The sequence below is a fragment of the Passer domesticus genome, chromosome 3 (genome assembly GCF_036417665.1).
Source record: "Passer domesticus isolate bPasDom1 chromosome 3, bPasDom1.hap1, whole genome shotgun sequence".
Taxonomy (NCBI): domain Eukaryota; kingdom Metazoa; phylum Chordata; class Aves; order Passeriformes; family Passeridae; genus Passer; species Passer domesticus.
In genome coordinates this window covers 1895611-1913763 of record NC_087476.1, presented here as the reverse complement: position 1 = coordinate 1913763, position 18153 = coordinate 1895611, and the positions used below count along the sequence as shown (strand labels likewise).

Below are 18153 nucleotides of genomic sequence, written 5' to 3'. Positions count from 1 at the left end.
TCCCATTCCCGAGCTGCTCCACAGACAGATCCAGGTTTGGGAATGATTTATTAACCCCTGCCAGGAATTCCTGGCTCAGATCCAGGGAAATCCGCACCCGGCACCGGCGATTCCCGGCTTTAGCTCGATCCCGGTGGGATCTGTGCCCGGAATATCCCCGGGAATGGGAAGGCTGAGCTCACTGGCCTTGCGTGGATCCCAAATATTCCTCCAGCAGCATTCCCAGCTCCGAGTTCTGCCGCTGCAGGGTGGTGGCCTCGGAAAAGAGCTCGGATCTCCGGGTCAGCACTTTGCTGGGAAAGGGACACCGGGATAACGTGGAAAATCCATGGGAATGCATGGAAAATCCCTGGAATTGTCCCAGTCCTGCCACCCCCCCAGGCACTCACTGATATTCCAAGAGTGCGGCTCCAAGCGCGTCCCAAAGTTTGAGTTTCCGCTCGGGAATGACGTGGGTCAGGGCTTCCCAGTATTCCCCGTCCTTGGAATTGTCCCGGAGGTCCTGGATTTCCCTGGGGGGTCCTTCGTCCCTGCGGGTGGAAAACGAAGCTTTGGGATGGAGATGGGAAGATTGGGATGGAGAAGAAACCCTTGGGATGGAGAATGAATCCTTAGGAATAGTGAACAAATCTTTGGGATGGAGAGCAAATCCTTGGGATGGAGAACAAATCTTTGGGATGGAGAGCAAATCCATGGCAACTGGGAATTCAAAATTGGGAAAAAAATCCTTGGGAAGGAGAACAAACCTTTGGGATGGAGAACAAATCCATGGCAACTGGGAATTCAAAATTGGGAAAAAAATCCTTGGGAAGGAGAACAAATCTTTGGGATGGAGAACAAATCCTTGGGATGGAGAACAAACCGTTGGGATGGAGGACAAATCCTTGGGAAGGAAAACAAAACTTTGGGATGGAGGACAAATCCTTGGGATAGAGGAAAAACCCTTGGGAGAGAGAACAAATCTTTGGGATGAAGAACAAGTCTTTGGGATAGAGAAAAAATCTGTGGCGATTGGGAATTCAAAATTGGGAAACAAATCCTTGGGAAGGAGAGCAAATCTTAGGGATAGAGAAAAAAAAAACAACTTGGGAATAGAGAACAAATTTTTGGGATGGAGAACAAATCCTTGGGAAGGAAAATAAAACTTTAGGATGGAGAAGACATTTTTGGCGTGGAATAGAAACTCTTGGAATGGACAACAAATTCCTGGGATGGAGAACAAATCTTAGGGATAGAGAAAAAAAGCCTTGGGATGGAAAACAAATCCTTGGGATAGAGAAAAAATTTTTGGGATGAAGAACAAGTCTTTGGCATGGAACAAATCCATGGCAATTGGGAATTCAGAACTGGGAAACATAACCTTGGGAAGGAAAAGAAAACTTTGGGATGGAGAGCAAATATTTGGGATGGAGAGAAAACTCTTGGAATGGACAACAAGTTCCTGGGATGGAGAAAAAATCTTTGGGATGAAGAGCAAGTCTTTGGGATAGAGAACAAAATTTTGACATGGAAAAAAACCTCTTGGAATGGACAACAAATCCTTGGTGTGCAGAACAAATCCTTGGGATGGAGAGCAAATCTTTGGGATGGAGAAGAAACTCTTGGAATGGACAACAAATTCCTGGGATGGAGAACAAATCTTAGGGATAGAGAAAAAAAACTTGGAATGGAGGAAAAAAACCTTGGAATGGAGAAAAAAAACTTTGGGATGGACAGAAAATCCTTGGGATGGACAAAAAATTCCTGGGATGGAGAACAAATTTTTGGCATGGAGAACAAATTCTTGGGATAGAGAATAAATCTTTGGGATGGAGAAAAAGTCCTTGCGACAGAGACCAAATCCTTGGGATGGAGAGCAAGTACTTGGGAATAGGAAAAAACCCTTGGGGTGGAGAACAAATTTTTAGGAAGAAGAACAAACTCTGCCTTTCCCTCCCTTCCCAAATCCTGGATCATCTCCTGCCTGGTTACTCCCAGCCTTGGGAATCTCCTGATCCCTTAGGGAAGGTTGGGAATCTCTTTCTCCAAGCAGAACAACCCAGGAAATCCCAGGACATTCCCTGGATCCCAGTTTGGCTCCAATCCGGGTGCCGTCCCTATTCCCACCTGAGCTTGACAAATTCCTGCAGGAATTCCCTCAGGATTTTCAGGACATGGTCCACTTGGATGGACGGGATGTGAGGGGCGGTCCCGGGGGACTGGCGCTGATCCTGCTGGGAATGGGATCCGCTCTTCCCTCGCTCCTCAGCCGGATCCGCGGGACCTTCTACCTGGCTGACCTGGAGGGAGAAAAGCCGGGTGTGGAATTTTTTGGAATGAACACACCCATCCTTCTTCCTGGAATTCTTGGGAAGCTGGGATCTGCTGGGGAATCTGCTGGAATCCTGGGATCTGCTGGGCTCTCCCGTGGTGATCCCACCTGGATCTTGGGCGCGTGGTGGGATTCGTAGTCCAGGAAGAAATCCACGAGGTCGCGCAGTTCATCCTCGTCCTCGATCCGGAGGGCCTGGAAAAGCGGGAATTCCGTCAGGGATGGGCAGGGGAAGGGACGGGAATTTTCCAGGAGCAGAGGGAATGCCGGAATTCCAGCAAACGCCAGCTGAGGAAGGAATGGTGGGAAGAGGTTGATGTGGGATAGCCAGGAATATCCGTGGATGGGAAAGTGTGGGAACAGGCTGGAGGAGCCATGGAGGTGTTTAAATCATCGGGATGGGCTGGAGCTGGGAATCTGGGAATCTTGGAATGTTTCGGGTGGGAAGGGATCTCACAGCTCATCGCATTCCATGAGTGAGCACTTCTATGATCCCAAACCTTGGACATTCCCAGGGGTCCAGGAGCAACCACGGCTTCTCTGGGAATTCCAGCCCAGCCGGGAATTCCTTCCCAAGATCCCACCATCCCAAGCTCCCCTTTCCCACTGGAAGCCATTCCCTGCCTCCTGGCCCTCCAGCCCTTGCCCAAATCCCAGCTCTCCTGGAGCCTCTGCAAAAGGCTCCAAGCATTCCCTGGATCCTTCCCTGATCCAGCTGCACATTCCCAGCTCTCCCAGCCTGGCACTGGATCCAGCCCCATCCCGACTCCTCCTTGAGAAGGAATTTTGGGATTGAGGGGCTTCACTGGGAACTGGGGACTCCAGGAAGGGTCTCCCTTCCCTTTTCCATCCCCGAATTCCATAAAAATCCCTGGGGATGGATCCTGAGTGTCCTTGATCCCAGAATCCCCAACACCTCCCACTACCCCAGGCTGTTCCAAGCCCATCCAGCCTTTCCTTGGACACTGCCAGGGATTCTCTGGGAATTCCAGCCCAGCCGGGAATTCCTTCCCAAGATCCCACAATCCCAAGCTCCCCTTTCCCACTGGAAGCCATTCCCTGCCTCCTGGCCCTCCAGCCCTTGCCCAAATTCCAGCTCTCCTGGAGCCCCTTGAGGGATTCCCTGGATCCTTCCCTGATCCAGGTGAGCATTCCCAGCTCCACATCCTCCTGGTGCTGAGCATTCCAAGCCCAATCCCGGGAGATCCCATCCCAGCTCACCTCGAAGATGGATCGGATATGCTGGACGTCATTCCTGGGTCCCACCACCTCCCGCAGCGGCTTTAGGAGTTTGTTTTCCAGCAGGAATTCCTTGGGAAAAAGGCCGGGAAAGAGACACGGTGAGCGTTCCCAGCCCTCATTCCAAAGGGATCCACCAAAAAAATCCCCTGGATCTCGGGCTGCTCCCGGATCCCGAGCTCCAGCACCGCTCACCGACTCCTCGCTCACGACCTCCAGGATTTTCCGGAGGGTTTTCCTGGGAATGCCTGGCCGGGATGTGATTCTTTCCTCGATCCTTTCCTGGTTTTCTTTCCCTCCCTCTGCGCTCCGGGATCCTTTCTTCTTACTCCTCCTCCCTTCCTGCTCCGGTTTTCCAGACTTCATCCCTGAAAATCAGAGAGGGAAGTGGGAGCGAGATCCCAAAATGTGGGAATCCCTGGAAAACAAAGCTCCTGGGATGACAGCTGCTTCTTGGAATTGGGAAAAAAACCAAAACCCAGTGGGAATATCCCTCGGAATGAGCCAGCTCAGGGTTGGCGCCTCCCGGAAAATCCCATCTGGAAACTCCAAGGATCAGCGGGACACGGGAGCAAGATTCCCAAGGAATTTTACGGATCCCACCTTCCAGAAGCTTCGTGGCCAGCTGCATGGCATCCCCCTTTTCCTGGGAGCGTCCCAGGGGCCCCACGTTATCCATGAACCAGAAGTGAGGCTCTTCCCACGGCATTCCCAGCTGTTGGACGTGGATGATCCGATCGGCGTCCAGCGCTTCCCGGATCAACGCTTTGGCCTCTTCCTCGTTCACGATCCAAACCTGACGGAATTTCTCGGCGCTGCTGCGCATCAGCTGCCTGCGGGAAAGGATCCCAAAGGGATCGGATACCGCTGCGGTGTTCCCGAGGCTCCCCAGTTGGGGTGGAATTCCAAGCGCTTCCCACCTCATGCGGTTCCGCGTCTCCTGGTACTGCCCCGTGACCCGCTCCAGCTCCGACTCCAGGCTCTGCTTTTCCTCTTGGAATTTCAGCTCCTGCTGGGCCATTTTGGCCTGCAGCAGTTCCAGGGATGTCCGGAATCTGGGAAGGGACGAAGAGGGCGGGTTTGGGAATGCTCCAGACGTGGGAAAAGCTTTGGAATGCGAGGGGGTTTCTTGGGATGGAATTTACTGGTTGATTTTCCTTTTCTGCAGGGATCGGAGGGTGGAATTTTCCACATCCAGCTGCCGGAGCACGTCCAGGTTGTATTCCAGCTTCACCTGGTTCAGGTGGTAAATCCCCTTCATCTGCCGGAGCTTCCTCTCCAGGTGCTGGGATTCCATGTGGGAAGAAAAAAAGAAAATCACAAAGAATTCCATGGAAATTCCATGGAATTCCATGGGGGGGGGGGGGGGAAAACCCATAAAGAATTCAATGGAAATTGCACGGAATTCCATGGGGAAAAAAAAAAACCCCACAAAGAATTCCATGGAAATTGCGTGGAATTCCATGGGAAAAAAACAAAAAAAACCCCAAAACTACAAAGAATTAAACGGAAATTGCGTGGAATTCCATGGGAAAAAAACCCCAAAAAACAAAACCACAAATAATTCCATGGAAATTGCATGGAATTCCATGGGGGAAAAAAAAATTCACAAAGAATTCCATGGAAATTGTGTGGAATTCCATGTGAAAAAACCCACAAAGACAAGACTCAGGCAAAACCCAGGGAAACTCCCAGAAAGGTTTGGATTCCCCAGGAATAAAAAAAAAAGCTGGAATTAAATCCCAGCAGGGCCAAGAGTTTTTTCCCTGTCCAGAGGAAAGCCATGATCCAGGGGTTAATTCCCAAAAATCCCACATCCAAAGGCAAACCCTAAACAACCATCAGGGAAGTTCTTCCCAATCCCACACTCTCCCAGCTTGGAATTCCCTCCCTAAATCCCAGTCCCAGCTTCAATTTTTGCGTCCAGGTTTTTTTTTTCCACTTGCAGTGTGCACAGAGAATTCCCGCTCCTCCTCCTTAGGCAATTCTGCGTTTTTAGGGATTAATAATTGGATATTTTACACCTATTTGAGGAAGAAAATATTCCTAATACCCTGCGTAAAACTTCCCCTGGAACAGCCTGAGGGATTTCTCTGTTATTTTCCCTGTTCCCAAGGCTGCTCCCAAACCAGGAAAAGGCCTTGGAACACAAGGAGGGAAAATTATCTCCGGAGCCTCCCCCAGCCACAGCTCAAGGTCGTTTTTCCAACGTTTTTTCCCGTCTTTCCAACGGCCCCACGGCATTATCTGGGAATGCTGAGCTCCGGCACGGAGCTGTTTCCATCCCAAAACACCTGGGAACATCCCACACTTCCAAGTTATCGGGAGCTGAGGGCGAGGAGATGCTGGAGCCAGGCCAGGGAATGCCGAGGAGCTGCTCCAGGGCTGGGAGAGCTGGGAATGTGCAGCAGGATCAGGGAAGGATCCAGGGAATCCTTGGAGCCTTTTGCAGAGGGAATTTCCAGAGAGAGCTGGAATTTGGGCAAGGGCTGGAGGGCCAGGAGGCAGGGAATGGCTTCCAGTGGGAAAGGGGAGCTTGGGATGGTGGGATCTTGGGAAGGAATTCCCGGCTGGGCTGGAATTCCCAGAGAATCCCTGGATCCCTGGCAGTGTCCAAGGGTGGATTTGGATCATCCTGGGATCGTGGGAAGTGTCCCTGGGATGGGATTGAAGGTCCCTGGATCCCATCCCAAACCATTCCAGGATTCTGGGATCAAGGACACTCAGGATCCATCCTGAGGGATTTTTACAGAATTTAGGAATGGAAAAGGAAGGGAGCCCATTCCTGGAGTCTCCAATTCCCAGGGAAGCCCCTGGATCCCAAAATTCCTTCTCAGGGATGAGTTGGGATGGATCCAGTGCCAGTCTGGGAGAGCTGGGAATGTTCACTGGGATCAGGGAAGGATCCAGGGAATGATTGGAGCCTTTTCCAGAGGCTCCAGCAGAGCTGGGAATGTGCAGCTGGATCAGGGAAGGATCCAGGGAATCCTTGGAGCCTTTTCCAGAGGCTGCAGGAGAGCTGGGATTTGGGCAAGGGCTGGAGGGCTAGGAGGCAGGGAATGGCTTCCAGTGGGAAAGCGGAGCTTGGGATTGTAGCATCTTGGGAAGGAATTCTTGGATAGCCTGGAATTCCCAGAAAATCCCTGGATCCCTGGCACTGTCCAAGGCCAGGTTGGATCACCTTGGGATCGTGGAGGTGTTGGGGTTGGAATGGGAATGGATTTGAGGTCCCTTCCCACCGAAACCATTCCAGGATTCCCAGAGGTGATTCCGTGATCCAGGGCCTTTCCCAGTACCTGCACGTCCTGTTCCAGCTGGAATTTCATGCTGCTGTAGGTTTCCAGGCTCTCATCCTGCAGCTCGTTCAGCTGCTGCTCGAAATCCCGCGCCTTGTCCATCTGCTTCCGCAGGAATTCCAGCTGTGGGAACAAGGAGAACCTCATCCCACCTCATCCAACCTCATCCCACCCCATCCAACCTCATCCCACCTCATCCAACCTTATCCCATGTCATCCCACCTCATACAATGTCATCCAACCTCATCCAACACTCTCCAACCTCCTCCCACTTCATCCATCCTCCTCCAAACTCTTCCAAACTCCTCAAACCTCATCCAACCCTATCCATCCCAATCCATTCTCATCCAATCTCATCTCATCCAGCCTCACCCAACCCTTTCCCACCTCATCCAACCTCATCATCCAATCTCCTCAAATCTCATCCAACCTCATCCCACCTCATCCAACATCCCCCAACCTCCTCCAACCTCTTCCAACCTCATCCAACCTCATCCAAACCCATCCAAGCCCATCCAACCTTATCTAACCTCCTCCAACCTCATCCCACCTCATGCAACCCCATCCAGTCTCATCCAACCTCATCCAATCTCATCTAACCCCATCCACCACAATCCATTCTCATCCCACCTCCTCCCACCTTATCCCACGTCATCCAACTTCATCCCACCTCATCCCTCCTCTTCCAACCCCATCACACCTCATCCCACCTCATCCAATCCCATCCCACCTCATCCAGCTTCATCCAACCTCACCCAACCTCCTCAAACCTCATCCAACCCCATCCATCCAAAGCCATTCTCATCCAACCTCATCTGATCCAGGCTCATACAATCCCATCCCAGCTCATCCAACCCCATCCCACCTTATCCCACTTCATCCAACCCCATCCTACCTCATCCAATCCCATCCCACCCCATCCAACCCCATCCCACCTTATCCCACTTCATCCAACCTCCTCAAACCTCATCCCACCTGATCCCACTTCATCCAACCTCATCCAACACCATTCAATCTCATCCAGCCCCATTCAATCTCATCCAAGCCCATCCATCCCAATCCATTCTCATCCCACCTCCTCCCATCTTACCCTATGTCATCCAACTTCGTCCAACCCCATCCAAGCCCATCCAACCTTATCCAACCTCCTCCAATCTCCTTCTGCCTCCTCCTACCTCCTCCAACCTCATCCATCCCAATCCATTCTCATCCAATCTCATCTCATCCAGCCTCATCCAACCCCACCCCACCTCATCCAACCTCATCATCCAATCTCATCCACTCTCATCCAACCTCATTCCAGGTCATACGGGCTCATCCAACCTCCTCCTACTCCTCCCATCTCAACCAATCTCCTCTAACTCCATCCAGCCTCATCCAATATCATCCAAACCCACCCATCCCAATACATTCTCATCCCACCTTACTCCACCTCATCCCACCCCATCCAACCTCCTCCCACCTCCTCTAATCTCCTCCAACCTCATCCAACCTTATCCCATGTCATCCCACCTCATCCAATGTTCTCCAGCCTCATCCAACATCCTCCAACCTCATTCCACCTCACCCAACTTCATCCAACCTCATCCAATCCCATCCAACCTAATCCAACCCCATCCAACCTCCTCCAACCTCATCCAACCTCCTCCAATCCCATCCAACCTAATCCAACATCCTTCAACCCCATCCAACCTCATCCAATCCCATCCAACCCCATCCAAAGTCATCCAATCCCATCCAACATCCTCCAACCCCATCCAACATCCTCCAACCTCATCCAACCTCATCCAATCCCATCCAACCTAATCCAACATCCTCCAACCTCATCCAACCCTGTCCAGCCTCATCCAACATCCTCCAACCCATCCAACGTCCTCCAACCCCATCCAACGTCCTCCAACCCCATCCAAACTCATCCAATCCCATCCAACGTCATCCAACCCCATCCAACGTCCTCCAATCCCATCCAACCTCCTCCATCCCGATCCCAGCCTGTTCCCACCCCAATCCCAATCCCAAAAAACCCAGCTCCTCCACGCTGCCTTCCAGGGCAGAGCTGATCCCGGCATTCCAAGCAGGACCTGGAGCGTGTCCAGGGAAGGGAATTCATTGGGAATGGGGCTGGAGCACCGGGAGCAGCTGAGGGAGCTGGGAAAAAATGTCTGGAGAAAAGGAGGCTCCAGAGGGAACTTTCCCACTCTGGAATTCCCAGAAAGCCTGGAGCCAGGTGGGATCAGCCTCCACTCCCACAGGATAAGAGGGGAAGTGCCAGGGGAGGTTTAGCTGGATATTGGGAACAATTCCCACCTGGAAAGGGTTTTCCAGCCCTGGAAGAGCTGCCCAGGGCAGGGTGGAGTCCCCATTCCCGGTGGGATTGAAATCCATGTGGATTTGGCCCTTTTGGGGCCTGGATCAGCACTGGGAATGGTTGGGTTCAGTGATCCCAGAGGACTTTTCCACCCTCAGCGATTCCCATGATCCCAAATCTCCCACGGGATTCACCTCCTGCTCGTTGTGGGCCTGGATGGCCTCATTCCACCTCTTCCGGTTGCTGACCAGCATTTCCTGACGCTCCTCCTCGAACATTTTCTGCGGAAAAAACGGGAATTCCACACCAGGATCTCAGGAAATGGCAACAGCTGGGCAGCAACACTTCGGGATCGCTCCCAAAATCATTCCCAATCCCTCAGAGCTCCGGATTCCGGCCTCACCCTCCCAGATTTCATCATCAAATCCGAGGGATTTTTTCCCAAAATATACGGAGAAGCAAAGCGTTTTTCCCGCTTTTCCCGGGATTTGGGTACCTCGATCTGCCGGAGGTGGTGCCGGTAGGCTTTGAGCATATTCCTGGTTTGTTCTTCCATCCTTTCCAGGAGCACCCGGATCGCATCCGCCTGCTCCTTCAGGGCCTGCTCGTACTGCTCATCCCTGGCCTTCAGCTCCTGGAAAAACCAGGGAAGGGAGGCCGGAATCAGCAGGAATCCAGCGGGAATCCTCAGGGAAAGGGCAGGACACGGAATTATTGTGGACTGGGTGAGAAGGGACTTTAAGGATCATCCAATTCCAACCCAACAATCCCAAGGTGCTCCAGCCTTTCCTTGGATACTCCCAGGGATTCTCTGGGAATTCCAGCCCAGCCGGGAATTCCTTCCCAAGACCCCACAATCCCAAGCTCCCGTTTCCACTGGAAGCCATTCCCTGCCTCCTGCCCCTCCAGCCCTTGCCCAAATCCCAGCTCTCCTGGAGCCTCTGCAAAAGGCTCCAAGCATTCCCTGGATCCTTCCCTGATCCAGCTGCACATTCCCAGCTCTCCCAGCCTGGCACTGGATCCAGCCCCATCCCGATTACTCCTTGAGAAGGAATTTCGGGATCCAGGGGCTTCACTGGGAATTGGGGACTCCAGGAAGGGTCTCCCTTCCCTTTTTCCATCCCTGAATCCCATAAAAATCCCTCAGGATGGATCCTGAGTGTCCTTGATCCCAGAATCCCAGAATGGTTTGGGTGGGATCCATGCTCCATGCACCTTCAATCCCATCCCAGGGACACTTCCCACGATCCCAGGGTGCTCCAACCTTTCCTTGGACACTCCCAGGGATTCTCTGGGAATTCCAGCCCAGCCAGGAATTCCTTCCCAAGATCCCACCATCCCAAGCTCCCCTTTCCCACTGGAAGCCATTCCCTGCCTCCTGGTCCTCCAGCCCTTTCCCAAATTCCAGCTCTCTTGGAACCCCTTTGGGATCAGGAAGTGGCTCAAAGGATTCCCTGGATCATTCCCAGCTCTCCCAGTCCTGGGAGCAGCTCCGAGAATTCCCAAATACCTCCTGGAGCTCTCGGATGAGCCGGTTCTTCCCGGCCAGGAGCTCCTCGCACTGCTCCCGCTGCTGCTCCAGCAGCTCCCACAATTCCTGCGGGATCCTCACGTCCCCCACCAGGGCCCACTTGGAGTTGATCTCCTCCAACTTTTCCGTGCCGTGCCTGGCTTCTGCCTCCAGCTTTTCCAGCCTGCGGGAAGACGGGGAAGCAGGGAGCTGGGATGGGGCTGGAGTTGCTCCAGACCTGGGGTTCTTCCCATTCCCTAAAACTCTTCCCTGAATTACTTTCCTTCCCTAAATCCCTTCCCTAAATCTGTTTCCTAAATCCCTTTCCTTCCCTAAATGTCTTTCCTGAATCCCTTTTCTAAATCCCTTCCATGAATCCCTTTCCTTCCCCAAATCCCTTCCCTAAATCCCTAAATCCCTTCCATAAAATCCCTTTCCTTCCATAAAATCCCTTTCCTACCCTAAATCCCTTTCCTTCCCTGAATTCCTTTCCTTCCCTGAATCCCTTCCTACATCCCTTCCATGAGTCCCTTCCATGAATCCATTTCCTTCCCTAAATCCCTAAATCCCTTCCGTAAATCCCTTTCCTTCCCTAAATCCCTTCCCTAAATCCCTTCCATTAATCCCTTCCCTAAATTCCTTCCCTAATTCCATTCTCTAAATCCCTTTCCTGAATCCCTTTCCTTCCCTAAATTCCTTTCCTAAACCCCTTTCCTAAATCCCTGTCCTAAATCCCATCCATGAATTCATTCCCTAAATCCATTCCCTGAATTCCTTCCTTAAATCCCTTCCCTGAATCCCTTTCCTTCCCTAAATCCTTTCCCTGAATCCCTTCTCTAAATCCTTTCCCTAAATCCCTTCCCTAAATCATTCCCTGAATCCCTTCCCTAAATCTCTTTCCTTCCCTAAATCCCTTCTCTAAATATCTTTCCTAAAATCCCTTTCCTTCCCTAAATCATTTCCCTGAATCTCTTTCCTAAATCCCTTCCCTAAATTCCCTCCATGAATCCCTTCCCTAAATCCCTTCCAGGAATCCATTCCCTAAATCCCTTCCCTAAACCCATTCCCTGAATCCCTTTCCTTCCCTAAATCCCTTCCATCAATCCCTTCCCAAAATCCCGCGAGCACGGGTTTGGTGTTTCCTGGAATTTCTGGGAATGGGGCTGATGGAAAAGCAGGATAGGACCAGCCAGGAATGCTCCTGGTGGGGGGATCAGGGAATGCCAGAGGCTGGAAAAACCTTTGGAAAATCCTGGTAGGAAAAATTCCACTGCCAGAGCAGGATGGGCAGGGCCTTCCCGGGAATGTGCTGAGGAATTCCAAGCGGGAATTCCAAGATGGTTTGGATGGGATTTGTGGACCTTCAATCCCATCCCACCATCCCAGGGTGATCCAGCCTTTCCTTGGATACTCCCAGGGATTCTCTGGGAATTCCTTCCCAAGATCCCACCATCCCAAGCTCCCCTTTCCCACTGGAAGCCATTCCCTGCCTCCTGGCCCTCCAGCCCTTGCCCAAATCCCAGCTCTCCTGCAGCCTCTGGAAAAGGCTCCAAGGATTCCCTGGATCCTTCCCTGATCCCAGTGAACATTCCCAGCTCTCCCAGCCTGGCACTGGATCCAGCCCCATCCCGACTCCTCCTTGAGAAGGAATTTTGAGATCCTGGGAATTGGGGACTCCAGGAAGGGTCTCACTTCCCTTTTCCATCCCCAAATTCCATAAAAATCCCTCGGGATGGATCCTAAGTGTCCTTGATCCCAGAATCCCAGAATGATTTGGGATGGGATCCATGGACCTTCAATCCCATCCCATTCCTACCCCACAATCCCAGGGTGCTCCAAGCCCCATCCAACCTTTCCTTGGACACTGCCAGGGATCCAGGGATTCTCTGGGAATTCCAGCCCAGCTGGGAATTCCTGCCACCCTCCCGCAATCCCAAGCTCCCCTTTCCCACTGGGAAGCCATTCCTTGTCTCCCATCCCTCCAGCCCATTCCCAAATCCATCTCCATCCCTCCTGAAAACCTCTGGAAAACTCCCTCAAACCACCTGGGCCAGGTGGGATTTGGGACCTCATCGCGGGCTGGAATATTCCGTCGGAATCCAGCGGCATTCCCAAATCCCCGCTCACCTCCTCAGCTTCTCCTGCCCCTCCTTTTCCCGCCGCCGCGATTCCCGCAGGTCGGATTCCACCTGGACATTCGTCAGCAGCTGCGTCCCGTGGAAGAGCAGCTTGGCCAGGGCCTGCCGGGGAAGGGACACGCCGGGAATTCCGGCTTGGAATGCGCCGATCTCGGATCCTTCCCTCCCGTGTGCTGGTTGGGAATCCAGTTCCAAGGATCCCGGTCAAGTTCCAGTTCCTAAAGGATCCTGAAATCCCTTTCTATCCCTAAATCCCTTCCCTGAATCCCATCCCATCCCATAATCCCATCCCATAATCTCATCCTGGAATCCCATCCCATAATCCCATCCCATGATCCCATCCCATAATCCCATCCCATAATCTCATCCTGGAATCCCATCCCATAATCCCATCCCATGATCCCATCCCATAATCCCATCCTGGAATCCCGTTCCATAATCCCATCCCATGATCCCATCCTGAAATCCCATCCAATTCCAGAATCCCCATTTATGGTTGGAAAAGCCCGCGGAATCCAACCATTCCCAGCACCAAGGATCCCACTCAAATCCCGGTGCCAGGGAGTTTCTTTCACGGTTTTTGGCCCAAAACGGAGGAAAACAAGGGATAAGAAGGGATCCAAGAGGAGATTCCTATCGGATCCCAAATACCACTCCTGGGGAATTTCTCTCCCAATTTTTTGTCCCACGAAGGGAACATCAAGGAGGAAAACATGGGATAAGGAGGGATCCAAGAGGAAATTCCCATTGGATCTTGATGATCCAGCCCAAATCCCAGTCCTGGGGAGTTTCTCTGGGTTTTTAGTCCAAAAAGGAGGAAAACCAGGGATAAGAAAGGATCCAAGAGGAGATTCCCATTGGATCCCAAATCCTGGACCTGGGGAATTTCTTTCCTGGATTTTTGTCCCACCAAAGGGACACCAAGGATCAAAACAAGGGATAAGGGTGGATCCACAAGATTCCCATTGGATCCCAAGGATCTAGCCCCAATCCCAGTCCTGTGGAGTTTCTTTCCCATTTTTTGGCCCAAAAAGGAGGAAAATAAGGGATAAGGATGGATCCAAGAGGAGATTTCCATTGGATTTCAAGGATCTGGCCCAAATTCCCACTCTGGCGTTTCTCTCACGGTTTTTGGTCCATAAAAGATCAAAACCAGGGATGAGGATGGATCCAAGAGGAGATTTCCATTGGATTTCAAGGATCTGGCTCAAATTTCCACTCTGGCGTTTCTCCCATGGTTTTTGGTCCATAAAAGATCAAAACCAGGGATAAGGATGGATCCAGGAGGAGATTCCCAATCCTTCCTCACCCTCTCGGTCTCCTCGACCAGCTTCAGGCTCTTCCTCTTCTCTTCCTCCTCTTCCTCCTCCTCTTCCTGCTCCACCTTCTCTCCAAGGGCTTCCCTGGGAGGAAAACAGGGAAAAAACGGGGAAAAGTTGGGAATATTTAATAATATTAATAATAACATTATTATTATTATTATTATTATAGATACCAATATAAATTCAATCTTTATATAAATTTTAATATATAATATATAAATATAATATATTATATATATTATATAAATATTAATATAAATTAAATAATAACAATATAAATTTAATTTAACTAATATAAATGTATTTCTAAATTTACATATAATATAATATAATATTATAAAATATATAATATTATATATTATAATATATAATAATTATTCTATAATATATAATATATATTATATTCTATAATATATAATATAATATATTATAATATATTACAATATAATATAATATAATGTAATATTATATTATATTATATTAATTATATTATATTACATTAATTATATTATATTATATTATATTATATTATATTATATTATATTATGTAGTATTAGTACGGATTTGATTAATATACATTTTTATGTATTTATATATAAATTTATAATATTTATTAATATAATATCCACCCCAACCTCTTCCCGATGTTTGGAAATTTGGAAAGGGCCGGGATCCAGTCCCAGCATGGCACATGGGAATCAGGAACCTGGGAACAGCATTCCCAAGGGAAAAGGGGATCCAGGGTTCCCCCTCTGGAGCTGGGAATGTGCCCAGGAATGCGGGATCAGTTCCGTGGGATTGGGAAAGGATTTGGGATGATCCCAGTGGGATCCATTTCCCTCTCGGGATATTCCAGAGGGATCAATCCCAGGTGGTTCCTTGGATTGGGAAAGGATTTGGGATGATCCCAGTGGGATCCTTCCCCTTTTGGGATATTCCAGTGGGATCAATCCCAGGTGGTTCCTTGGGATCGGGAAAGGATTTGGGATTATCCCAATGGGATCCTTCCAATAGGATGAATCTGAGGTGGGATCGGGAAAGGATTTGGGATGATCCAGGCGGGATCACTCCTCCCCTCTCAAGATATTCCATTGGGATCAATCCCAGGTGGGATTGGGACAGGATTTGGGATGATCCCATTGGGATCCTTCCCACTCGGGATATTCCAGCTGGATCTATTCCAGGTGGGATCAGAAAAGGATTTGGGATGGTCCTGGTGGGATCCATCCCTCTCGGGCTATTCCAGAGGGATCAATCCCAGGTGGTTCCTTGGGATCGGGAAAGGATTTGGGATCGGGAAGGAGGAGCCTGGCGGGCTGGCAAATGAAATTCCCTGGATTCGGAATTCCCATTAGGAATAGGATCCACAGGCACCTCGCTGCGGGGAAAATGGTGCTTTCCATCCCGATTTTCCCTAAAAACTGTGGGAAAAGCAGGATCCTGACCCAGCCCCAGCTCAGGAGTGGATCCCGCTGCTGGATCCATCACAGCGGGATCCGATCCGGACGGGGAATCCATGGGATCCCGTTCGATCCCAGGGAAAATCCTTTGGGAAAAGGATCCAAGGATGGATCCGGGATGGGAATGGGGATTTCTCCTGGGAATGGGGTCATCCCGGAACAGGAGAAAGGACGGGGATGTCCTCAACTTCGGGATCCGCTGGGATTGGGAATGGTGATCCCTGGGATTGGGAATCTCCCCCCAGGGGCATCCCTGAGCTCCTGCGTCCGCCTGGGAATTGTTTGGGAATGTTTGTTTGGGAATGTTTGGGATGGAGGAGAGGCCCCGGCCTGGGGCCACTCTGGGGACACTCCTAGGTCCCTGTCCCCTCCCAGCCCCCACTGTGGGAATGTTATGGGATTTGGGAATGGTCCTGAGCTCTGGGATTGGGATTGGGATGGATCCTGAGCCTTTGGGATGGATTCTGATCCTGGAATTTGGTTTGGGATGGATTCTGAGGCAGGGATTGGGAGGGGTCCTGAGCCTGGGATTGGGATTGGGATAAGGATTGGGATGGATCCTGAGCCTGCGATTTGGATGGATCCTGATCCTTTGGGATGGATCCTCAGCTTGGCATTGGGTTTGGGATGGATCCTGAGCCTGGGATTGAGTTTAGAACGGATCCTGAACTCTGGGATTGAGATGGATCCTGAGCCTTTGGGATGGATCCTGAACCTGGGATTGGGATTACGAAAAGGATTGGGATGGATCCTGAGCTTGGATTGGGATTGGGATGGATCCTGAGCTCTGGGACTGGGTTTGAGATGGATCCTGAGATTGGGATTTGGTTTGGGACAGATCCTGAGCCTGAGATTGGGTTTGGGATGGATCCTGAGCCTTTGGGACTGGGATTGGGATGGTTCCTGAGCCTGGATTGGAATTTGGATGGATCCTGAGCCTGGGATTGGGATGGATCCTGAACTCTGGGATTGGGATTAGGATAAGGATTGTGATGGATCCTGAGCCTATGATTAGGATTGGGATGGATCCTGAGCCTTTGGGATGGATCCTGAGCCTGGGATCAGGTTTGGGATGGATGCTGAGCCTTTGGGATTTGGTTGGGGTTTAGATTGGACCCTGAGACTTTGGGACGGATCCTGGGCCCTGAGAATGGATTTGGGATGGGTTTGGAGCCCTCGGAATGGTTCTGAGCCCTGGGATTGGATCCTGAGCCTGGGATTGGATTTGGGAGGGACCCTGAGTTCTAGGAATGGATTTGGGATGGATTCTGAATTCTGGGAACGTCCCTGAGCCCCCGGGATGGGTTTGGGGTGGATCCTGATTTTTGGGATTGGATTTGGGATCGATTCTGAGTTCTGGGAATATCCCTGAGCCCTGGGATGGGTTTGGGACGGATCCTGAGCCCCCGGGATGGGTTTGGGGCGGATCCCGAGTCCCGGACCCGGTTCCGAGCCCCGGTTCCGATTGCGAGCCCCGGCTTTGGGTTCGGCTCCTGATCCCGGGCCCAGTTTGGGGTGGGGACCCCCCGGCACCCCCCGCCCGCCTCTGGAAAACCGGGAATGGGGCCGGGTCCCCGTTCCTCACCGGCGCCGGACATCGATGCGGTTCCGGCGGGCGGCGATCCGCTGCTGGCGCTCCCAGTCCGCGCCGGACCCGGCACCGGCACCGGGATCGGCACCGGGACTGGAATCGGCACCGGGACCGGTACCAGGATCGGGAATGGGATCGGTACCGGGACTTTTACCGGGACCGGGAATGGGATCTTTACCGGCACCGAGATCGGGACCGGGATCGGTACCGGGATCTTTACCGGGACCGGGATCTTTACCGGGACGGGGATCGGTACCGGTACCGGGTTCGGTACCGGGATCCGGCTTGATTTGGGGTTTAGGACCGAGTTTAGGCTCGGGCTCGAGCTCGGCGAGCTCCAGGCTCGGGCCTGGGCCCGCCCCGCCCTCCTCCGCCTCCATGAGCACACCTGGGCGCAGGTGCGCGCCCGTTACTGCGCATGCGCGGCGCCGGTTACCCCGGCAACAACCGATGCGCTGTGCTCGTTGCGCATGCGTGCTTCACTGAGCGTCCTCCGTTGCCGAGCAACGCGCGTGTCATCATCGGGACGTTGCTGCGCATGCGCGGTGGCTCCTCCCGTTGCTTGGCAACGGCGGGAGCATCATGCCCCCCCCCCACCCCCCCGCCCAAATTTTCCAAATTTTCCCGGCTCGTTTTCCGCGGGAAGCAGCGGGAAAAACGGCACCGGGAGAGCTCCTCCCGCTCCTTCCCGCTGGGATCCGGGAGATGGGGACGGGGCTGGGATGGAATTCCCAGAGAATTCCTGAGAATCCCGGGGAGTGTCTCAGGAAAGTTTGGAGCACCCCGGGATCGGGATGGGATTTTAAATCCGTGGATCCCATCCAAGCCATACCGGGATTCTGAGGTTGAGGATGCTCAGGATCCATCCCGAGGGATTTTTATGGAATTCTGGGATGGAAAAGGGAAGGGAGACCCTTCCTGGAGTCCCCAATTCCCAGGGAATTCCCAAAATTCCTTCTCAAGGAGGAGTCGGGATGG

At 51.8% G+C, this 18153-nt stretch overlaps 1 protein-coding gene across 1 annotated transcript; it reads right to left on the bottom strand.

Moving 5' to 3' along the window:
- Positions 1 to 29: 29 nt before the first annotated feature.
- Positions 30 to 17595, bottom strand: DRC1 (dynein regulatory complex subunit 1). The gene is made up of 16 exons (XM_064411517.1): positions 17170 to 17595; positions 14112 to 14205; positions 12792 to 12904; positions 10665 to 10848; positions 9651 to 9788; positions 9349 to 9435; positions 6847 to 6969; positions 4696 to 4835; positions 4471 to 4605; positions 4154 to 4383; positions 3746 to 3918; positions 3533 to 3622; positions 2420 to 2506; positions 2107 to 2279; positions 390 to 530; positions 30 to 293 (listed from the first exon to the last, which is right to left on the bottom strand). Exons 1-16 carry the CDS (start codon positions 17553 to 17555, stop codon positions 179 to 181), a joined length of 2409 nt encoding a protein of 802 aa, XP_064267587.1. The 5' UTR covers positions 17556 to 17595; the 3' UTR covers positions 30 to 178.
- Positions 17596 to 18153: the final 558 nt, after the last annotated feature.

Bases quoted from the DNA above. Each gene is read 5' to 3' on its own strand.
- DRC1 (XM_064411517.1), bottom strand. From the start codon at position 17,555: ATGGAGGCGGAGGAGGGCGGGGCGGGCCCAGGCCCGAGCCTGGAGCTC. The intron at 4,384-4,470 runs GTGGGAAGCGCT...CCTTTCCCGCAG, and splicing joins GAGACGCGGAACCGCATGAG to GCAGCTGATGCGCAGCAGCG. The intron at 3,919-4,153 runs GTGGGATCCGTA...TCTGATTTTCAG, and splicing joins GGCCACGAAGCTTCTGGAAG to GGATGAAGTCTGGAAAACCG.